General features: G+C 48.2%; 1 protein-coding gene across 4 annotated transcripts in view; it reads left to right on the plus strand.

The window, feature by feature from the left end:
- GDPD5 (glycerophosphodiester phosphodiesterase domain containing 5) overlaps nucleotides 1-24,226 on the plus strand; it is a 219,667-nt gene that overhangs the window by 194,448 nt on the left and 993 nt on the right. For 2 of the 4 annotated variants that reach the window (XM_063127249.1, XM_063127252.1), the window contains 4 exons: nucleotides 3,552-3,699; nucleotides 7,415-7,497; nucleotides 9,492-9,506; nucleotides 18,370-18,482. In XM_063127249.1, coding sequence (XP_062983319.1) covers nucleotides 3,552-3,699; nucleotides 7,415-7,497; nucleotides 9,492-9,506; nucleotides 18,370-18,482 — 359 coding nt within the window. Of the gene's footprint in view, nucleotides 1-3,551; nucleotides 3,700-7,414; nucleotides 7,498-9,491; nucleotides 9,507-18,369; nucleotides 18,483-20,569; nucleotides 20,630-24,226 lie in introns of all 4 variants that reach the window. The other 2 variants (XM_063127251.1, XM_063127250.1) reach the window with 2 other exon arrangements.

Genomic DNA, 24,226 nt, shown 5'->3' on the forward strand with positions numbered 1-24,226 from the left:
TTTTTTAAATAATTTTATTTAATACTTCAATACAATACATACATCAATACAATAAAAAAACCAATACTACATAATTCATAACTTGTTATATATCATTTGATAACATATATTCTAACTTATTCTATTAACATAATCATACTTAACAGAAAAGTGCACCCCCACCCCACCCCCACCACGGGATCTTATTCCTGTTTCCAAAATCTCATTGTTTCTTCTGGAGGTGGTTTTCCACTCCCCTTAGATAAGACAAATTCTAGGAACTGTTTCCATATTCCCTCAAAATCATTTGTTTTTAATCATTCCTCGTCTAACTTTTATATTACATGTTAATTTATCGTTAATAGCAATATCCCATATTTCTTTATACCAATCTTCTATATGATAATCCCCTTGAACCTTCCAATTCCCAGATATCATTAACCTTGCTGCAGTTGACAAATTCGTTATCAATTCTTTTGTCTCTTTGCTACAATTTTATTCTCCATATAATGATAAAGTAGCTCTCTAAATTGCAGCTGTGACATGAATAATTTTGTTCTAATTTTATTGGTCATTCTCTTGCCTTTTGGGAATGGACCATAGCTCAGTGGTTGAGTGCATACTTTGCCCACAGAACATCCCAGGTCCAATCCTGGGCGTTGCCAGTTAACAAAGTATTGGGTACCAGATGGTTGGAGAAGGTTCTCTCTGGCTAAAACCGTACAGAGCTGCTGCCAACCTATGCAGACAACCATGGATGGGTAATTTAAACAGGTGTAAGGGAGTTTCCTCTGGCCTTTTCATTTCGCTGTCTATAGATAATGCAAAATCTTAATAAATTACTGTTAAGATAATAAATGGGCAACGGAAAGGCCATGAATCAATGGCTACTAATCCTGATGGCTGTGTGCTACCTCCAGTATCAGAGGCAGTATGCCTACCTATGTCAGTTGCTGGGGAACATGGGTGGGAGGGTGCTGTGGGCTTCCAGATAGCAGCCAGTTGGCCACTATGTGAAGAGGATGCTGGACTAGATGGACCCTTGCTCTGATCTTGCAGGGCTCTTCTTAGGAATATATATATATGAGACGGAGATATAAATATAGCCACCCATTTGGATGGCTTTAAAAGGGGGTTGGATTAAATTCCTGGAGGAGAAGGCTATGAATGATTGCTAGTCTTGATGGTTGTGTGCTACGTCCAGTATCCGAGGCAGTAAGCCTGGGTGCACCAGTTGCTGGGGAACATGGGTGGGAGGGTGTCCTGCTTGATTGTCCCTGGTCAACAGCTATTTGGCCCCGGTGTGAACAGAGTGCTGGACTAGATGGACCCTCGGTCTGATCCAGCAGGGCTCTTCTGATGTTCTTATGGCATAGTGCTGTGTACCCACCCCTGTGACTAAGGCCTTGTTGTGACAGTGGGTCAGTTCACCCTCCAGATGTGTTGACTATCACTCTCTGTGGCCGTGCTGGCTGGGGGGATGTTGGGGGTGGTAGTCCAACTCATCTGGAGGGCTCCAGGTTGAGGAAGGCTGAAGTAACAGATGTGTCCCTGATGCTGGTTGTCCCAATATCCTCCGTGGAACGAGATCAGGCCTTTTTATATACAAGTCGCACCTCAGGCATTGTCTCTGCCTGCTCCTCTTCCCCCCACCCCCAGCACCTGCTGTTACCATGGAGCTGTGATGAAGTCCAAGGTCCCCGTTTATTTCGGAAATTACTCTGTGCACAAAATCCAGCCCATTAATAACCCTTAATCAACCTGTCTTGTCTTCAATTACTGCATTAATGGATGTTGCATCGGGGCCCTCGGAGGGTTTGCTTGGGAGTTTGTTTTTTCCCTCCACGGTCAGGAAATAGGATGAAATAGTTTAGGGGCGTCGGCTCGGAGCCGGGGCAAAGGTTTTGCAGGCAGATGGGAAGGATGTGCTTCTTGGGGGTGTTCCACGTTTTTGTTTGCTTTGCTAGGGACCAGGGATAGGCAACCGCCGGCCTGATTTGGCCCGCGGAAGAACCTCCGTGGAACCTGCCGCTCTGCCAGCCCTGCCTCCACAGAGGAGAAACTCGGGTGCTGGCGACATCTTTTTCTCCATGCGGTGAAGCTCCACAGCCCTTTCTACACGAAGAAATGAGAAATGGGGTGTGTGATGTCAGGGGAGGGGTTTTGGGCAGGGCCCCACCTCCTGACAACATCCAGATTGGGCTGTGTGTGTGTGTGTGTGTGTGCAATTTGCCCCATAGTCCAAAAGAAGCTCCACATTCCTGGCTTAAAAGATGTATCCCCCCCCCAACTTTCTTCTGAACAATCCTGAAAGCGGCTTACAATAGCATGGCAGTAACGCACACTGTGGCCACAGCTAGACCTAAGGTTTATCCCGGGATCATCCAGGGTTCGCCCCTGCCTGAGACCTGGATCCCCTGTGTGTCACCTAGATGAACAGGTTTGACTCCTGGATGATCCAGGGATAAACCTTAGGTCTAGCTATGGCCGTAGAAACGCAATGTTTGCTCAATCCAGCAGGGCGGCGTCCTCTAGCCACCTAGTGGACGGGGCCGGAGTGTGCTTCCTTTTAGCTCTGGAACTGGTAGTTGGAGCCAAGTGTCCTTCCTGTTGGGGAAAGGGGAAGAGAGCTCCCTGAAGCTGTTCCTTGTCGACCCAATGGTTTGGGCTGGTCTGGTCTTACCCTTAGGAAGAGCCGTGCTGGATCAGACCCAGGGCCTGTCTTGTCCAACATCTTGTTCACACAGTGGCTGAGCAGCTGCCAGTAGGAAACCTGCAAATAGGAAATGAGTACAATAGCACCCTCCTGCTCACGTTCCCCAGCAACTGGTGTGCTGTCTCTGATATAGGAGGCAGCATATAGCCATCAGGGCTAGCAGCCATCGATAGCCTTCTTTTCCAGGAATTTATCCATCACCACCCTTTTAAAGCCATCCAAATTGGTGACCATCACCACATCTTGTGGTAGTGAGTTCCATAGTTTATCTATGCGCTGTGTGAAGAAGGGTTTCCTTTTATCTCCTCTGAATCTCCCACCCATCAGCTTCCTGGGATGACCCCACTGGGTTCTAGTATTACGAGAGAGGGAGAAAAATGTCTCCCTACCTACTTTCTCCACACCATGCATAATTCTGTACGCTTATCATGTCTCCTCTTAACTGCAGTGTTCTTCCTGGGAGGTGGGTGGGTGGTGGAACCTCTCAGCGTCAAAATCCTACAGTTTCATCCCCCAAATTACACATGACATGCATCCTGCTTCGTATGCTGGGAAGCATTGATAAAGGAGCTTATAACCTTATAGTACAAGATAAATTAAATAGAAGTTCATCGTAGGGCAGAATTCGTTCCTAGACTTCTGTGTCAGATGGAGCCTGCATGTTTGGACGCAGTCTACCTCAGTCTACCTACCTTTCTTGTGAAGTTCCCAGGTCCACCGCCTGGCTGCTCCGGACAAGATCATGGTGGACTAGATAATGGCAGCTTGGTCTGACCCCGCGAGGCCGTCTTTCTGATCTTCAGCAGGCAACTCCTTAACGGCCGGTGCTTCCCCCGACCCCCTGCTCTCTCAACAGGGAATACGCAGCAGCGAACCTGAGCGTAAACCTGTACATTGTGAACGAGCCGTGGCTTTACTCGGTCTTGTGGTGCAGCGGGGCCCAATCCGTCACCTCCGACAGCTCGCACGTCCTCAGCAGGCTGCCTTCCCCCATCTGGTTCATGGTAAGTAGGTTTCAGCCGTGTCGCTTTCTTTCCCGGCCTGTTCCAAAGATGTAGGATGGGGCATTAAGGCAGGGGAGCGCAACCTGCAGACCCCCCACAAAGGAATTTACTGTGACCCCAACTCCACTGCTGGTGAATCCCCCCACCCCAAGGGGATTACCCTGCCCACCCCTGAGATCCGCATCCTGATAGGAAAGAGTGGTGTGCATCAGGACCCCTGGCGTGTGTGGGTGCGTCTATCATCTGTCTGTATTTGCCTGTCTCTGTCTCTCTGTGTTTCTGTCTCTCCGTCTCTGTCTCTGTGTCTGTCTCTCTGTGTGTGTTTCTCTCTCCCTCTTTCTGTGACTCTGTCTCTCTGTATCATAAGAACACAAGAAGTCCCATGCTGGATCAGACCAAGGGTCCATCTAGTCCAGCACTCTGTTCACACAGGGGACAACCGGCCATCGGCCAGGGATGAACAAGCAGGACATGGTGCAACAGCACCCTCCCGCCCATGTTCCCCAGCAACTGGTGCACATAGGCTTACTGCCTCCCAATACTGGAGATAGCACACAACCATCAGGGCTAGTAGCCATTGATAGCCTTCGCCTCCAGGAATGTATCCAACCCCCTTTTAAAGCCATCCAAATGGGTGGTCGTCACTACATCTTGTGGTAGTGAGTTCCATAATTTAACTCTGCGCTGTGTGAAGAATTACTTCCTTTTATTTGTCCTGTCAGCTTCATGGGATGACCCCACTGGGTTCTAGTATTTTGAGAGAGGGAGAAAAATGTCTCCCTGTCCACATTCTCCACACCATGCATGATTTTGTACACCTCTATCATATCTCCTCTTCGCCTCTTCTTTTCCAAGCTAAACAATCCCAGCTGATGTAACCTTCCCTCATAGGGGAGATGCTCCAGCCCCTTCATCATTTTAGTCACCCTTCTCTGCACTTTTTCCAGCTCTATAATATCCTTTTTTAGGTGTGGCGACCAGAACTGTGCACAGCATTCTAAGTGTGGTTGCACCATAGATTTGTATAAGGGCAGTACGATACTGGCCGTTTTATTCTCAATTCCTGTCTCTCCTATCCCTGTCTGTCTCTCTGTCTCTGTCTGTCTGTCTGTCTGCCTGTCTGTCTGTCTGTCTCTCTCTGTGAATGCATATGCAGCCCCACCCATCTGAAGGGCACCAGGTTGGGGAAGGCTGGTCTAGATAAGCTGTTGCATTGGTAGTGGCGGTGGCGGTAGCTTCCCCTGTTCTGGCCACCAATTTCATGTGTTAGAGCATCATCTAGTGGATTGATGGAGCATTTATTCTGACGCACGTCCATTTGGTTCCGTGGACTGATCAAGAAAAGCATCCCGCAACTTGATGCCCTCCAGATGTTTTGGATAACAAGTCCCAGCATTCTTGACCATTGGCCGTGCTGACTGGGGCTGATGGGAGTTGGAAGTCCAAAGCATCAGGGAGGGGGGCACCAGGTCTAAGGGCACACTTAATTCTTGCAGCTCTTTTGCTCCTGATGTAATTACTCTCGTCAGATTATTAAATTATTATTATTATTATTATTATTATTATTATTATTATTATTATTATTATTATTATAGCACCATCAGTATAATAATATTTATTTGTTACCCGCCTCTCCCTCCAGATCGAGGCGGGGTACAACACAAATAAAATCACAATAAAATACATACAACTAATTCAAACGTTTAGAACCAGTGCATCATTAAAAGCAGCACACCATTAAAAAAAAGACATCTTAAAATTCAACTGGGTAGGCCTGCCGGAAGAGATCAGTCTTTACGGCTTTCTTAAATTCTGGAAGACTGTTAAGTTGACGAATCTCTCCCGGCAGGTCATTCCATAATCTGGGAGCAGCAGAGGAAAAGGTCTTCTGGGTAATAGTTGTCAGCCTTGGTTTTGTTTGGAGTGAATTCTTCCCAGAGGACCTGAGTGTGTGGGGCGGATTGTACGGGAGGAGGCGATCCCGCAGGTAGCCTGGACCCAAACCATATAGGGCTTTAAAGGTGATAACCCACACTTTATACTTCGCCCAGAAACTAATTGGCAGCCAGTGAGGGGATTTTAAGACTGGTGTGATGTGGTCACCCCTAGGTGTACCAGTGACCAACCTGGCTGCCATATTTAGAACTAGTTGAAGTTTCCGGACTAGGAACACAGGTAGCCCTGTGTAGAGCGCATTGCAGAAGTTGAGCCTTGATGTTACCAGCGCATGCACGACCGTCTTTAGGTCTTCCAACTCTAGGAAGGGGCGCAGCTGGCGTATCAGCCAAAGCTGATAGTAGGCACTCCTGGCTGTCGCATCTATCTGAGCTGTCATTTAGTGTACATGGTGCTGTACAGAGTAAAACAATAGAATAGCAAGACCCTGCCGCATAGGCTCACATTCTAATAGAATCATAATAAAGCAATAAGAAGGGGAAGAGCATGCACCAAACAGGCACAGGGGAGAGTAAAACTAACAGTATAAAAGTAAGGTCAAAATCAAGTTCTTTTTTAAAAAAATATTTTTTATTTTTTTCTACAATACTTAAACATACAGCATTACAATTAAAGAAAACAACGTACTACATAAATGTTGAATAAATGTTGAATACATAATATCATATCAACATAACATAATCAAACTTAACATATAAGTGCACCCCCCACCTCGGGATCTCATTCCTGATTCCAAAATCTCATACTTTCTTCTGCTGGCGGTTTCCCACTTCCCTTAGAAAACACAAATATTAGGAACTGTTTCCAAATTCCTTCAAAATCATTTGTTTTAGCTATACCTCTTCTCAATTTAATATTACAAGTCAATTTATCATTAATAGCTATATCCCATACTTCTTTGTACCATTCTTCAATAGAACATTCCCCCTGAATCTTCCAGTTCCTAGCTACAATCAATCTTGCTGCAGTCAAGTTCTAAAATCAAAATCAAGTTCTAAAAGCTTTAGAAAAAAGAAAAGTTTTCAGCTGAGCTTTAAAAACTGTGATTTACTGGCTTCAAAAACACCTACATTGAAGCTTTGGAAATATGGCAAATGTATTTAAATTTACTTGGTTGATCCGGGTCGTGGTGGTGGTGGTTTCACACTGTGTTCTGGGGAATCCTCAGGTTCCTTGGAATCCCATTAGGACTTCCCGCTAGACCAGCCTTCCTCAACCTGGGGCGCTCCAGATGTGTTGGACTGCATCTCCTAGAATGCCCCAGCCAGCTGGCTGGGGCATTCTAGGAGATGCAGTCCAACACATCTGGAGCGCCCCAGGTTGAGGAAGGCTGCACTAGACGATTCATAATGGCAGGAAGCCTTCCTTAAAATACCACCCACCCACCCACATTCCTCTCCAAGGAGCGGCTGCAGAAGAATATTTGTTGGGTGTGTTCTTGGTCACACTCTCAGTTAGCAGCCACCCACAAGGCTCCCGATGAGTTGGACTTCAACTCCCATCATGCCCACCCAGAATGGCCCTTGAGAGGCCATGGTAACCATCTGTCCTAATCCCCCTCTCCCCAATTCCAGAATGTTGTTTCTTCTTGATACAAAATTGCAGATCACAGGGGGGAAAGCAATAGGGGGGGGGGATTGAAGAACCCAACAACCTAGCCGCCGCGCCCCCATGCCCCCGCGTTTAGAGAAAATATTAATAATTCCTTTTCATGTGAATATTAATGCAACGGCACGTGGGCGTTCTTTTTCGCTTCCAGGCTCCGGAGGAGTACAGTCTGATCTGGATAATAGCTGATATCGTTTCATTCGTCATAATTGTGGGAGTGTTTATATTCCAGAAGTAAGTGGCACCGGTCAGCGTTTTTTGTAGTATTGTCATTCATCCCCACCCCACCCACCCCAATCGTGTGTGGAGGCGCTTTTAAGGCCTACGGAACCTCCTCAATAACCCTTGAAAATAGCCTTTCCCAACCTGGCACCATCCAGACGTGTTGGTCTTCAACAACCATCATCCCCCCCAGCCAGCATAGGGTGCTTTCAAATGAGGGTCAAAACTTCCGTTACGGGAGCAAGTTTACGGCTGTGCAGAGATTTAGGGAATTAGGTAGCTGCTAAACTTGGATGATTCCTGGCTGTAAAGGCCGTTTGCTGTTTCCTGCATAGTTTTGAAGGCCTGGGAAGTTGCAATCATCTTTCTGTTAGCCTCAGAAAAGCTGCCTTTTTTAAGAGTCCTGGGTGAGACAAAGACGGTCAGAAGTAAGAGGAGAACAAAAACAGATGTCGTCACGTCTAGAATTCTAGTCAACCACTTTGAAACGGAAGGAAGGAATGGTGAGTTCCTCTCTATTCGGCCCTGGTTAGGCCTCATCTAGAGTATTGCGTCCAGTTCTGGGCTCCACAATTCAAGAAGGATGCAGACAAGCTGGAGCGTGTTCAGAGGAGGGCAACCAGGATGATCAGGGGTCTGGAAACAAAGCCCTATGAAGAGAGACTGAAAGAACTGGGCATGTTTAGCCTGGAGAAGAGAAGATGGAGGGGAGACATGACAGCACTCTTCAAATAGTTGAAAGGTTGTCACACAGAGGAGGGCCAGGATCTCTTCTCGATCCTCCCAGAGTGCAGGACACGGAATAACGGGCTCAAGTTAAAGGAAGCCAGATTCGAGCTGGACATCAGGAAAAACTTCCTGACTGTTAGAGCAGTACGACAATGGAATCAGTTACCTAGGGAGGTTGTGGGCTCTCCCACCCTAGACGCCTTCAAGAGGCAGCTGGATAACCATCTGTTGGGGATGCTTTAGGGTGGATTCCTGCATTGAGCAGGGGGTTGGACTCGATGGCCTTGTAGGCCCCTTCCGGCTCTGCTATTCTATGATTCTATGGGCCTGTGCCTCAACTTGGGCACCTTCAAATAACCTGCTGTCAGGTTTTGTTGGCTTCCTCCACTTCTAGACAGGCAAACAGAGGGCCAAGTGGGCTGGATGTGGCCTAAGGATTTCTAGTTCCTGATCCCCAGACTGCCGGCACAGCTTTGAATGGAAGGGTTAATGCTGAGCCGAGAGGCGAAAGCAGATCAAAGGTGGGGGCAGAAATATCTGTGGAACTCTTAAATACCTAAAACAAGACGAGTGAGAACAGAGAGGGCGGCAATGGACATCAGGAAAATCATCCTGACTGTTAGAGCAGTACGACAATGGAACCCATGACCTCGGGAGGTCGTGGGCTCTCTCACCCTAGAGGCCTTCAAGAAGCAGCTGGATAACCATCCATCAGGGATGCTTTAGGGTGGATGCCTGCATTGAGCAGGGGGTTGGACTCGATGGCCTTATAGGTCCCTTCCAACTCTACTATTCTGTGATTCTATGACTGGATGCATAGGCAGATGCAGATGAACTATGAGGATGAATTTGGAGGTTGGAGGGATCTCCTCCCACGCCCCCTTTCAAGCACTCTTTGGACAGGTAAGCATCAACATTGGATGCTGTAGATGTTCTAGGGTGCCCTCTCTAAAAGGAAGTTGCATGGATTAGGAGGGAGTTACATGGTGGCCAAGAAACGGGGAATACTTCCCACCCACTCACCCAGCCCTGGTTTGGTTCCTCTGTATTGCACATCAACAGCTAAAATTCCTCCATTCGAAATCCCACATTTTTGACCGTGCTACCCAGGGAGGAATGATGAACCACGTTGACTTCAAAGGAGGTGGTTTTCTTGGCCTCCTCGCCTTGAGTATTTCCTTACTGCTCTGACGGTTGTTGCATGTTCCTCTCCTCTTTCTCTCTCTCTCTCTTTCTTCTCTCTTTCTCTTTGCTGCTGCATTTTGGCATCTTTACAGCTATCACATAATCAGGTAATTTCTGGTGCCTCGTTCCTCATCCCACCTTCCGTCTGGTTTTTGGTGTGGTTTTTTTTGCCTTTGTTTATTTTTGTTTTCCTTTCAAGCATCGCTGCAAATTTAGGTTAAAGTAGAATATATATATAAATAAATAAAAGAATCCACCGGAAGTTCAAGCAAAAAGTTCGCAATTTGCAAGACTTAGCTGCATAGGATACCTGCATGTGGATGTGGGAATTAACTACGTTAAGCAGCTACAAATTGTCAAATCTCCAAGCACCTCGTATTTATTTTATTATTTTATATTTATTACATTTATATACCGCCCCATAGCCAAAGCTCTCTGGGCGGTTTACAAGACAACATTATAACAACATTCCCCAACCTGCCCCTTCCAGATGTGCTGGACTACAAGTCCTATCATTCCCAAGCTTGTGGAATGATGGGAGTTGTAGTCCATCAAATCTTTTGGGGCGCCAGGTTGGCTGCCGTATGGCACTGATTCCTCAAATGTGTCCCAGGGCACATTAAGGGCCCAAATCACAGGTTTTTTTGTTTGTTTTGTTTTTTTAAATGCAAATTACATTAGCTGAAGGATTTGATAATAAGAGCAGAGAAGTATGAAGAGAGGCTTTAACCTTTTCCTCCGCAGCGTTGATCTTAAAGGAAATCCCTCTTCTGAAGCTGATATGTGCGTTTGGAAGGAAAGCTCTGATCCGTGCAGGATCCCACCGCACAAAGCAGATTTCTAAATCTTCAGGAAGAGGGATTTTCCTTGGGACCAAATCAGACAAAGGGAAGGGTGAAATCCCTTCTATGTCCCTGCTCTGAGCCTGTTTACCCTCCAGCTGATGCAATTTGCCTTTTTCTAAAAATAAATGAATACACACACATGCATCTTAAATACAAAATCTCCCTTCATGTGTCTTCTCCTTCCACCCGAATACGCCGGGATGGAGCCGCTCGTGTGCCATAAGACTCCATGGCGGCCAGCTTTGCTGAAGGTGTCTGCTTCTTCAGCTCTTCTGTAACTCATTGCCACTCCATCCTCCAAAGGAGGAAGTTCCGCCCCCTCTCTTTGATAGCTGCCAATAAGGAGACTGATTTGAGATGGCTTTCAAAGAGGCTGCGTGAAAGCGCCCCCATGACCTGAACCTCGCTCTGTCCGTGGGCTCAACTACACCAAGCAGGATGTGGCACTACGAAAGCGGTATATAAAAAGCAGGAGCCACACTACTCCTTTATAGCGGTATTGAAGTGCCCTGACAACTGTTGAGGCCCATTGACCCATCTACACCAAGCAGGATATAACACTACGAAAGCGGTATGAAAGTGGTATATGGTACGTGTCAGTGGGCCCCAACCGTTGTGAGTGCACTTCAATCCCGCTATAAAGCAGTCGTGTGGCTCCTGCCTCTCATATACTGCTTTCATAGTGGAATATCCTACTTGGCGTAGATGAGCCCCATGTCTTAACCCAAGACATCTAGGACAATCTTTTGGGAGCTGACTGAGTCCAGGGCTGTTTGTCCATCTAGTCCAGGGATGCATAACTTCACACACATAGTCCCAATCCAGCCCACTGGGAATCGCTGAATGGCCCCGCCCCTTCCCCCACAACCACCAATCATTGGCTGGTTTCCCGGTGTTTGCATGTTCCACACTCCACCCAGTCTTCAAGTCCTTGAAAGGTTGTCACCCAGAGGAGGGCTGGGATCTCTTCTCAATCCTCCCAGAGTGCAGGACACGGAATAACGGGCTCAAGTTACAGGGAGCCAGATTCCAGCTGGACATCAGGAAAAACTTCCTGACTGTTAGAGCAGTACAACAAATACATAAAAGGTTGTCACACAGAGGAGGGCCAGGATCTCTTCTCGATCCTCCCAGAGTGCAGGACATGGGACAATGGGCTCAAGTTAAAGGAAGCCAGATTCCAGCTGGACATCAGGAAAAACTTCCTGACTGTTAGAGCAGTACTACAATGGAACCAGTTACCTAGGGAGGTTGTGGGCTCCCCCACACTAGAGGCCTTCAAGAGGCAGCTGAACAACCACCTGTCAGGGATGCTTTAGGGTGGATTCCTGCATTGAGCAGGGGGTTGGACTCGATGGCCTTGTAGGCCCCTTCCAACTCTGCTATTCTATGATTCTATGAAAGGGCGAACCCTCGCATCTACAGATAATAATAATAATAATGGGGGGAGAGGAACTGGGCAGCCAGAGGGAGGTCAGAGGGAGGAGAGCTGGCTGCCCCATTCCTCCCCCCTCTCCGGTGCTCGGCTTGGCGGCGGTGGTGACAGCAGCAACTCCGCATTGGCACGCCTTCCTGTGCAGATGCCAGGAAGGAGCGCCAATGCAGGAGCCTGAGGCCTCGTGCCGCCGTCAAGGCGGGACCCCATTAAAATGAATGGGACTTAAATCAGTCGTGACTGTCTTAAATCTCATTCGTTTCAATGGGTCTGCTGTAAGGAGAACTGATGTTGGATTTTACCGTAGGGCTTTGGGCGATTTCCTTCCAGAAATCCATGAAAAGCCGCTCCCAACTCCATGGCCGGGCACCTGCCTTGCACGGAGAAGGTCCCAGCCCCGATCCCTGACATCTCCCAGTTAGAAGGCGCAGGTAGCAGGTGATGGAAAGAAAGACACTCTCTACCTGAGGGCCCGGAAAGCCACTGACGTGCGGAAGAAACCCCACTGGACTAGACGGACGAGCGAACCGCTTTTTTCTTTTCGTTGCCTTTTGTTAAACGGCTGCCTTGAAACAAGCACCAGCCCCCCCCCCCCCGGCCCCACCTCTGGGGATGCGAATCTGGAATGCAGAACGCCCTAAAAGCTTCCAGGGGCTTCACGCTGCGTTTCAGAGGCGTTGCGTTTGTGCTGAGCGGAAGGCGTTTCCGTATTGGGAAAGGCCTGCAGCTGACGGTGCGCCCATGGCCCTGTGGGATTTTGCTTGGTGTACGTGCACTGGGGATCCACAGTTGCACCACACAGCAAAATACATGTGCGTGTGTGTGTGTGTGTGTGTGTGTGTGTGTGTGTGTGTGTGTGTGAGAGAGAGAGAGAGAGAGAGAGAGAGAGAGAGAGAGAGAGAGAGAGATCTATACGTGAGTTTGACACACTTCTTTCCTTCTCTGCATGGAATGTCTCCCCATGAAGGAAACCCATAATGGCCCCGTTCAGACAACCCGCAAAAGTTTCCAGCCTTCCTCAACCTGGGGCGCTCCAGATGCGTTGGACTACAACTCCCAGAATGCCCCAGCCAGCTGGCTGGGGCATTCTGGGAGTTGTAGTCCAACGCATCTGGAGCGCCCCAGGTTGAGGAAGGCTGCTAGCGGCTAAACCATGCTGCTTAATCACAAAATGGTTAATAGAATGCATTAAGGTTCATGCATTCTGTTAACCGTTTTGTAGTGAAGCAACATGGGCCGGATCTACACTATTGTGTTAAAACGCTTTATAACAGTTTTATAGCGCTTAAAAGCAGTTAAAGCGCTTTATAACTGTTATAAAGCGCTTTAAAGCAATAGTGTAGATCCGGCCCTGGTTTAATGTGTTGTCTGAACCTGGGCGGGGAGGCATTGAGTGCAAAGCGGTTCTCAGCCTGGACGTTTGCCCTGAACTGGCACCATTCACAGGACCGGGGGGCAGGATAGAGTTTTGGCTAACATCATTTCCCTTCTCTTCCCTCATCCAGGCTGCTTCTGCACGCATCTGTGCTTTACCAGCTCTGTGTATCGCCATCAGCCTCTCTCTTTCCCACCCTTCGATCAAGAGCAAAACCTTTCTCGACTTTTCTATGGCTGTTCCTTGTGCAGAATGGCAGGGGCTAATTCATCCATGCTAATTATTTGTGACGGGGCAGGTGGGGCGGAGGGAGGGGTGTTCTCTGGCCCGAAACCAATGCGGTTGTCAGCACACGGAGCTCCACCTGCCAAGTTTGGCCCCTGGGCATCCATGCCACCGAAAGGCCACGCCCTACGTGGCAAACAAAACCCAGGCCTTGCCGAATCTATTTAGGCCTACTCTACACCAAGCAGGATGTGGCACTACGAAAGCGGTATATAAAAGGCAGGAGCCACACTACTACTTTACAGCCGTATCGAACTGCACGGACCACTGTTGGGGCCCATTGACACGTGCCACATACCGCTTTCCTACCACTTTCACAGTGCAATATCCTGCTTGGGGTAGATTATTTTATTTTATTTTTTATTTATTTAAGCATTTTTATGCCGCCATTCAGCCAAAAATGGCTCTCAAGGCGGCTCACAAAAGTATTTCTTGAGAGTCCCTGCCCACAGGCTTACAATCAAAAGACATGACACAAAAGGAAAGGGGATTGGGAGGGAGGTGGAGGAGAGGGGGAAAGGAAAGCAAATTCAGGCACTACAATCTTAGTTGCAAAGTTCAGCAATTACAGTTGACAGTTGGCAGCGGGAGGGGGCTCTCAGCTGGAGCTGGACCCAGGCCCGATGGAGAGGTGCCTGGCTGCTGCTTCCTCCCTCACTGATGGCCTCTGCAGTGACAGTTGGTAGCAGGAGGGAGAGGGCTCTCAGCTGGAGCTGGACCCAGGCACGATGGAAAGGTGCCTGGCTGCTGCTTCCTCCCTCACTGGTGGCCTCTGCAGAGACAGTTGGTAGCAGGGAGGAAGGGGGGCTATTAGCTGTCGCTGGACCCAGGCACGATGGAGAGGTGCCTGGCTGCTGCTTCCTCCCTCACTGGTGGCCTCTGCAGTGACAGTTGGTAGCAGGAGGAAGGGGGCTCTCAGCTGGAGCTGGACCCAGGCACGATGGAGAGGTTGCATTAAGATTAGGCCTTAATGCAGGGATAGAAATGGCAAAACCCGCTTGGCAGGGAAACAGGTCATCCTTCTCCCCTGCCACTGCTGCGCTTTGAATTTCTTCTCCCCCTTCATCTGCCTGAGCTTTAAAATAATTTGGCAACAGGCCTGAGGTCACCACAAGGGCTTTTTAGCATCACATCCAGTTTGCTCCAAAGATTGTCCTGGGTGGATTAAGCAAGGTTGCGACGGTCTCAAAGGCAACTAGGTCGAAACGGGGGACCCGTGTATTAGGCGGTTCCGCCACGCATGAGAGTCGTTTCGTTTCTGTTTGTTTTAAGTAGATGTAATTGCTGTCTCTTGTGTGTTTTGTCTTAGGGCCCATGTGACTTTTTTTGGTCTGTGGTATTAGGGTTTTTGTGCAGTGGGCGGATCGGGCTTTGGATCTAGGGGAGGAAGCCGGTGCTCCGGGCCTCTAATACAGGGCTGAAGCCCAATTTAAAGAAATGTTATATCAGATCATCATATGGGTTTTATTCCATGTTTAATCTATGGATTTGCATTTGGAGGGGAAAGGAGAGGGTTGTATCCAGTATTAGTCCTACTTGAAATAAACGGGAGTTAAGTTAGACTTCGACGACTTCCTCCTCCTCCTCCTCCTCCTCCTCCTCCTCCTCCTCTTCCTTTTCTTCTTCTTCTTCCTCTTCCTCTTCCTCTTCCTCCTCCTACTCTTCTTCTTTTTCTTCTTCTTCTTCTCCTTCTTCTTCTTTCTTCTTTCTTCTTTTTCTTTCTTCTTTCTTCCTCCTCTTCTTCCTCTTCCTCTTCCTCTTCCTCCTCCTCTTCTTTTTCCTCCTCTTCTTCCTCCTCCTCCTCCTCCTCCTCCTCCTCCTCCTCTTCTTCTTCTTCCTCTTCCTCTTCTTCCTCTTCCTCTTCCTCCTCCTACTCTTCTTCTTTTTCTTCTTCTTCTTCTCCTTCTTCTTCTTTCTTCTTTCTTCTTTCTTCTTTCTTCTTTTTCTTTCTTCTTTCTTCCTCCTCTTCTTCCTCTTCCTCTTCCTCTTCCTCCTCCTCTTCTTTTTCCTCCTCTTCTTCTTCCTCCTCCTCCTCCTCCTCCTCCTCCTCTTCTTCTTCTTCTTCTTCTTCTTCTTCTTCTTCTTCTTCTTTTTCCTCCTCCTCCTCCTCTTCTTCTTCTTCTTCCTCTTCTTCCTCTTCCTTTTCATTTTCCTCCTCCTCTTCCTCCTCCTCCTCCTCCTCCTCCTCCATCATTACATTTCTATCCTGCCCCATCACCAAAGCCCTCTGGGCTAACACTAGATACAACCCAATGTTTTTCTGAATCCTCCTTCCTTTGTTTTTAAATAAGGCCCACAGTGTCGTAGCAAAAAGCATTTAATCCACGGATGTGCTTTTCGTTTGCAGTTTTTAGAACTACTTGAATTAAAAACAACACCCCCTCTTTTGATCGCCTGATAAATTGAGGGCACCTCTTTAGCTCATTAAACGTTTTAAATTGGTAGTTGACCGTTTTTTGAAAAGTGCTAAATTTAGCAGTGCCTTGAGCGCATGGGATTTTTTTTTTTTTTTTTACCTCTGGCGGGGACTCCGCACCAAGGTAGGGATGCTAATGAAAGAAATGCTGGGACCCCCCTCTAATTCTCCCTCCTCCTCTTTTTCTTGATTGGATAAGGCAATGCTGCTGGTTTCCCATCTCCTTTCCAAGTTGATTTGGGATATAATGCTGTAAATCTCACCTCTGGCTTTGCTAGTGCTGCTGGTGGTGGTGGTGGGAATCCCCTCTTTTTAAAAAAAGTGTTCTGCTGACTTTGGGGCCCACCACCACCACCACCACTTCTCCTTTAAAGCACCATGTGGACCCATGTCAACTTCCTCCCTAATCTCACCCCACACCCCATGCGCATCTTTTCAGGGAAAACAGCCTGTCTGAGTCAAAGGCCTTTTCTACACCTAAGGGTGTAGAGCAGCCTTCCTCAACCCGGGGCGCTCCAGAGGTGTTGGACTACAACTCCCAGAATGCCCCAGCCAGCTGGCTGGGGCATTCTGGGAGTTGTAGTCCAACACCTCTGGAGCGCCCCGGGTTGAGGAAGGCTGGGGTAGATGGAAGGAGAGGTGTGATCCTGGACTTACGTGCTTCCGGGATAGTCGCCCTCATTTTTTAAAAAAGGGCCAGAGCTGGAGCGCACTCGCGCTCCATCGAAAATTAAAAGGTAAGAAAGAAAAAAACCCACCACTCCCCACCCCACCCCTAAGGGCTCTGGACTCCCCCCATCCCGGCTCATTCCCTCTGATGACCCCCCGCTACTCACGGGAAAGAGGGAAGAAGTTGGGATGGGCGCCCACACTGCCTGCGGTCCTCAGCATCGTCTTGGGACCTCATGTAAAACGGGGATAACTGAAGTCTCAATTATCCCGGGGAAATGGAGGGATCATCCCTCCCTGATCCCGGGATCCCCCTGTGGACACACAGGGATAATCCTGGGATGACCCCTCCAAAAAAACGATGGTGTAGAAAGGGCCCTAGGTATGTTTGGGAAGGTTTGCTTTTGCCACTGCGATGCGTCAGATCAGCCAGTATGTTGATCGTTGATTTATTACAAGGTTTTACACCTCGCCTTGCAATCGAGCTTACCAAATTTCAGAACACGATCAAGCTAGTTAAAAACGTACGGAAATACCTGCACAATCGAGAATAGCATAAAGACGGATGACGCACCGGGCAAGAATTTTCCAGTGATTCATAAAACAAATAGATTAAATTAAAAGTTCTGAGATTTTTTATTTATTTATTTATTTTAAAAAAAGGTCTTTGCCTGGCACTAAAAATGTTATCCAGGTAGGCACCCTGCAGCAAGCCTCCATGGGGAGGAAGGAAAGGAAAGGAACCTCTCGTGCAAGCATTGAGTCATTACTGACTCTTGGAGAGACGCCAGCTTTCGCTGATGTTTTCTTGGCAGGCCTTATAGCGGGGTGGTTTGCCGTTGCCTTCCCCGGCCATGATTACCTTTCCCCCAGCTAGCTGGGTACTCATTTTACCGACCTCGGGAGGATGGAAGGCTGAGTCGACCCGAGCCGGCTGCCTGAAACCAGCTTCCGCTGGGATCGAACTCAGGCCGTGGGGAGAGTTTCAGCTGCAGAAACTGCTGCTTTACCGCTCTGCGCCACACGAGAGCACTCCACAATTGGGGTGCCACCACTGAGAAGGCCCTTTTCTGGCACCCTCCTGATTCACCATAGAAGACCTTCTCCTGAAATTGTTAGTGTGCAGATAGACACATAAAGACTCGGGTGATTCTTTGTCTGGTTGTTGATGTGGGCGAGTGTGGGTATGTGTGGAGCAGCCTTCGCCAACCCCTCCAGATGCCTTGGACTCCAAGCCCCAGTATCCCTACAGTATCCCTACAGCCAGCATGCGCTCTTGCTTAAGTACACAGGAATGCAGGATCAGATCAAGGTCCACTTCCTCCAGTGCTTTTGGTAGGAATTCACCAGGCATGCTGGACATTGGGCGGGTGTGGTCTGCTAGGAGACCGCAATCTCTCTTCCGCCCGTCCTGCCTCTAAAGAACCTTCCCCTACACCCAGGGGCTGCCAGCTGCTGATTCCGTTGGGTATTGATCAATATTAATTGATCAGTTAATCAATGAACCAGTGGCTGCATCGAGGGGCCGCTGAGCCTGTAAGCTGCAGGGCGGTGCTGTCGCGCTCGTGTCCTGCCTGGGGCTTCCTATCGGGACCTCTGGTTGGCCCCTCTGGGAGCAGCAGGCCGGACTGGATTTGGCCTTCAGTCTGGTCCTGCAAGGCTTCTTTTATAACTCGCAGGGAAAGGCCTACTTTGGCCTCTCTCTCTCTCTCTCTCTCTCTCTCTGGATGGGGGACTGGGATGGCGTTGGGGAACGTGTGCCCCAGAAGAAGAGCTCCTGCAAAGTCGAGATGCACCGCCTGTTAGTGGCTGAGAGCGGCTGTGGACCTGTGTGTTGTCCGGGGGGGTGGGGGAAGCACCTGACCGTCTTGAGCATCTCCCAGGGTGAAAAGAGTACCGGGCACGGTGGCGGGCGAGCTCTTTACGCTCTACGCGTCCATTGCAGGTGGCGCCTGGGAAGCATCCGCACCTACAACCCCGAGCAGATTATGCTCAGCGCAGCCGTGCGCCGGTCCAGCCGGGATGTCAACATCATGAAAGAGAAGCTCATCTTTTCAGGTAAGATGGCAAGCCCCGATAGCTCAGATTCCATGGGGCAATGTCCTGATTTGCAACGCAGAGCGTCTTCTTTATCTGTGCGTTTCTCTTTTTTCGTTCGTTTTCCTTTCTCTTTTCTGATCTTTTGGGTGTCGTAACGAGGCTTCCCTCGAATTAATTGGCTTGCCTTACAACATCCGGGGGAGCAACCGCTGCCACGCTAGCGTGTTGCAGCAAAAGCCACAAGAGTCTTTGACTGGGTTCGGATGTCACAATAACCCATGATGGGTTAATTAAGCCATCATGGCTTAATTAAGTCATCATGGGTTGTGGTGTCATCTGGTGGGAGATTTTTTAACCCACGATGGCTGATTTGACCAAAATAACCCACCGTGCAAGTGAACAAATTTATAATGGCGTAAGTTTTCATCACACATCTGGTGAGGCTGGCACTCATCCATGACGGGTTATGCCAGCTGTCTCCAACCAGATGTTCCCAGACAGCATCTGGTGAGCATCTGGTTGGGAAAGGCTGGCTTGTGCCATCATAAACTGTTTTGGTTTTAAGGGACCCCAAGAGTCTTTTTGTCTCTGGCGTACGTTGTTTCTGTCCGTTTGATTTCTAAAAGAATTATCCCGTCCTTACATGGCCGGCCTGCATTCGCAGGGCAGCTTACGACAAGGCTGCAAAGAGAGCAGACTGTGGTTTGATATGCTTTATTACGATGAATTCTTTTATCATAATAAATGATAAATTTATGGTTTTATGGTTCAGTGCAAGGCACGCCTCTTTGAGAGGGCTCGCCCTGAACAGCGGCATAAAACGGCTGAAATCAAGAAATAAAACAAATATTACAAAACAAATCAAACAACACAACAGCACAACGCAGAGTAGCAGCTCTGCGATCGGTTTAAAACAAAAATCGCAGCCAGTTAAAAGAATTTAAAATTAGTTGCGTCCCATAGTTGTAAAATAATAATAAAATTAAACTTAAATATTTTATTTATTTATTTATTTATTACATTTTTATACCGCCCAATAGCCGAAGCTCTCTGGGCGGTTCACAAAAATTAAAACCATCATAAAACAACCAACAGGTTAAAAGCACAAATACAAAATACAGTATCAAAAGCACAACCAGGATAAAAACCACGCAGCAAAATTGATATAAGATTAAAATACAGAGTTAGAACAGTAAAATTTAAATTTAAGTTAAAATTAAGTGTTAAAATAGTGAGAAAATAAAAAGGTCTTCAGCTGGCAACGAAAGGAGTGCAGTGTAGGCGCCAGGCGGACCTCTCTGGGGAGCTCATTCCACAACCGGGGTGCCACAGCGAAGAAGGCCCTCCTCCTAGTAGCCACCTGCCTCACTTCCTTCGGCAGGGGCTCACGGAGAAGGGCCCCTATAGATGATCTTAAGGTCCGGGCAGGCCCATATGGGAGGAGGCGTTCCTTCAAATAACCTGGCCCCAAACCGTTTAGGGCTTTAAATGTCAATACCAGCACTTTGAATCGGGCCCGGACCTGGACTGGCAGCCAATGAAGCTGGAAAAGGACTGGTGTAATGTGATCTCGCCGGCCAGTCCCTGTTAGTAATTAAAAACATTAAAAAATGATTAAAACACATTAAAACCTGATTAAAAACATACCATACATGATTAAAACATCCTGAAAACATATTTATTTATTGATTGCATATTTATTGCAATATGGAAGTTATTTATTTTGTTTCGGGTGTTATATTTATATCCTGTCTTTTCCTGCAAGGAGCCCAAGGCGACGGAAATGATCTGTTTTATTGATTGATTTATAAACCGCATCACTTGGAGAGATACTGGAGCGGTGTGCAGTAAGACATGAAACAAATACACTCTTGCGTTGTTTAAAGCTGTGGAGACTGGGGGCTCCGAGGCCAGTGCGGTGGGGAATCCGCTCCGGGTTTCAGCCAGGCTGAAACCCGGAGCGGATTCCCGCCGCACTGGCCTCGGAGCCCCCAGCCTCCACAGCTTTAAAGCATGAAATGTAGGCCCCATCATGGCTCACCCCACGCCTCCTGCCGTCCACCCCAACATCCAAACCTTGAGTGTTTTGCTACTGTGTCTTCCAGGTTCTAGCCACTAGGTGGCACCAGGCTCATTGACATTTTGCTTTCTTAAGCCCGTATAAGGTAAGACCGCTTGATGGGTGAAGCATCAGCATTAACGCACCTGGTGGAGGGTTGCCGGAAGCCCCGCACGCCTCAGGGTGGATTTTGGGTTGCATTGCTGCTCGATTAGATTGTCACTAACCCCAAGCTGTTTCTCATCCTTCTCTGCACTGCGCTTGCCCCGGTTAACAGCATTGCGTTTTTTTTTTACTTCGCAGCCATCTCAGGCAGGATCGGCGTCAGGGCTAGTGTGGTGTAGTGGTTAGAGTGTTGGACTGGGAGCCGGGAGATCTGGGTTCTAGTACCCGCTCGGCCATGGAACCCACTGGATGACTTTGGGCCAGTCACAGACTCTCAGCCCAGCCTACCTCACAGGGTTGTTGTTGTGAGGCTCAAATGGAGAGGAGGAGGGTTATGTACGCCGCCTTGGGTTCCTTGGAGGAAAAAAGGCGGGATATAAATGTAATAAATAAATAAATAATAAATAAATAAATAGGCCTGGCTGGACACCTGCCGAGGGCCCAGTAAAAAGAGCCCCTAGGAGTTGCTCCTCCTCCATTGCACCCTGCTTGTTCACCTGCCTCTCACTCTGGCCCTGGCAATAGTGCTGAGAAGGAGGAAGAGTAGCAGATGCCACGGCCTCCTTGCTCCCTGGCTCTCTGCCCGTTAAGCAAGCAATTCGGAGCCATGAAGAGGAAGGGGTGTCACGACCAGGCCTGTTCCCCTAAGGTTGGGAGGGAGGAGTTTTAGGCTATCAATCAGAATCAGATTCTGAAGCAGAAGAGACAGGGCCAGAAACGTTCCAGCCTGCATGGGAAGAGGGGGAGGCGATCCTCCGAGGCTCTTCACCAGCTGGGGATGAACCTTGGTCGGACCTTATCAGTGAAAATGTCAACAACTCACAGTCTGTGGGAAATCGGCGATCTTCAGAGGGGGAAGGAACGTCAGAGTGGGCTGATCCTAGAGGCCGCCGCAGACTCAAAACGGGCGGAGCTAAAAGAAGGCGAGAGGCAATCGGCTCGGCTAGCTTCTTGCCAAAGGCTTCTTCAGAGGAATCCTCCTTGAAGTTAAAGGGGGCTTAGGGAAAAGGCTTTCCCTTTTGTTGAAAGGACAGTGGTCTCGCTTAGTTTAGCCAAGGTGTTAGCCTAGAGGAAAGTTCCTAGAGTTTAAACTCTCTTGAAGTGCAAAGAGAGGTGTATTTGCTAAATAAAGCGTTGTGGATTACTTGGGAGACCTCTTTATTGTCTGGCACTTCAGCGGGAGGGCTTGGAACATGACAAGGGGGAGGCAGGGCAGGAGCAGCTGGTGGCCATGGCAGTGAGGAGGTAGACTCAGTGAGAGAGGGGGCCCGTGGAGGGGCGTGCTGGCCCAAGGACCTCAAAACCACGGATCTCCTACAGATGGTTTTGGGTACCAGCTCACCTCTTTGCTTTAAACCTGGATTGACGCTGAGATTCAATTGAGGGCTCATCTACACCAAGCAGGATATTCCACTACGAAAGCAGTATGAGAGCGGCATATAAAAGGCAGGAGCCACACAACTGCTTTATTGTGGCATTGAAGTGCACTGCAGGATCTACGCTACTGCTTTATAGCGGTACTGATGTGCCCTGACAACTGTTGGGCGCCAGGACACATCCACACCAAGCAGGATATAACACTATGAAAGTGGTATGAAAGCGGTATTTGGTCTGTGTCAAGGGGCCCCAACAGTTGTCAGAGCACTTCAGTACCGCTATAAAGCAGTCGTGTGGCCCCTGCCTTGTTTAGACCGCTTTCATAATGGAATATCCTGCTTGGTGTGGATGAGCCCTGAGAGTTTTTAAGGCCCAGAACAGCAAAGGCCCCAGATATATCTGAGAGCGCCTCCAGGAATGCCATCTGGATTAGAATTGCCCACCTCATGTTTCGGAGGAGCCATATAGCTCCGTGGTAGAGACTGTGCTTTGCATGTGAAAAGTCCTGAATTCAATCCCCAGCATTTCTGGATAAAGGAACTCGGGTAGCAGGGCTCAAAAGATTTCCACTGGAGACCTCGGAGAGCCAATGAGCTTCTCTACATGTTTTTGTTTTTTTAAATCCCACTGCCTTACAGGGCTTTCTGCTTCCGTTTTCTTTCGGGGATTACAATCAGTTCAATTACATGGGTGGCCATAAGCGGCCATGTGGTTTGAATTGAATGCTTCCTCTCTCTCCATGCTCCATTCACTTCCGTTGAGACAGCACCATCTGGTGGCGTAATTATTGCGCAATGCCGAGTTTACACACTGGAAGGTCCCGCTTTTTCCGGATATTACCACATTATCTGTGGTCCTTTTAAAAGCGGGATTTCCAGGGGATAGGGCAGGAGACGTCCTGTTCATTGATGATATCATGTAACGGACTCACAAGCTTCCGTGAGCGGCCAATCACGAGTGTGCAATAAATCATTAGTTTAGAGGAGCCCAACGACAGTCTGAAGAAATGGGCTACATTGTCTGGTGATCTGACTTGCCTATAAGGCAGCATCTTGTGCTGTTTGTATGATGCCACTTCTGGAGTTGGCTGCCTATTCAACTTTTGCTGTGGGGTGTCCCCATGCACGAAATCCACATTCTAGATATTTGCTTTTCCTGTATACACCTTTTCTTTTCTTTTTTAAATAGCCAGGTACTTCTGTGGATCTTTTGCCTAGTATGACAGTCTAAATTATTGGGGTATTGGGTGTTGGGTGAGGAAGCACAACTTAAATTGTACCTCCCATGTCCCACATGTGTTTAGAACACTCAAAGGCATGGTGAGCCAATTTGATTGATTGATTGATTGATTAATTGATTGATTGATTGATTGATTGATTGATTGATATCCTGCCCTTTCTCACTAAGAGCCCAGAGTGGCTAACACACCTATATAAAACACAATTGTCAATATCTCCTTTCCCACTTACCTTGTTTGAATCTACTAAACACAATTGTTTATTTACTTAATTGTTCTTGCAACGAGAACTTCCATCTTCCAAGTCCGCGTATGTCAGGATTAACGTGGGCCGAAGAGGGAATGTGTGCATAAACATCAGCTGTGGTGTACGTTGTCTGGAGAATGTGCACAATAAAACAACGTACAACAGGGGTTTGGCCCATTGTCTGGTCAGTATGCATAATCTCCCAAGTGGAGGATATGCAAAGAAACCAGGCAATGTTTGAAATACCCTTTTCATGTCGTCTGGTTTTGTATACTCCTTCACTGGCATTAGTACTAGGGCTGTGCCAAAACTTTCAACCATTCCATTTTGGGCATTTCGTGGAGGACCGGGGGGGGGGGGGGGTAGGGAATGAAACCTTGTGCGAAAGAGGTTGGGAGAGGTGAGAATTTCCACATACCTTTTAAACGTAGCCAGTTCTTGAGGGGTCTTTTTTCTTTTTCTTTTTTTCAAAACACCCCCAGAATTTTCAGGAGCCTGGGAGTTCTTCCTGAGTGCTTATTGGAGACAGAGTGGTCACATGGTCTCCAACAGGCATTCACTAAGAACTGCTGGGCTCCTCCAAATGCCAAGGGAAGGGGGTTTTTTGCAAAAAAAATTCCTAAAAAAAATAGGAAGAAGTTTCCTCTGCAATTGGCTACACTTAAAAAAAGGAAGAG

This window comes from Elgaria multicarinata, chromosome 5 (assembly GCF_023053635.1).
Source record: "Elgaria multicarinata webbii isolate HBS135686 ecotype San Diego chromosome 5, rElgMul1.1.pri, whole genome shotgun sequence".
Lineage (NCBI taxonomy): Eukaryota > Metazoa > Chordata > Lepidosauria > Squamata > Anguidae > Elgaria > Elgaria multicarinata.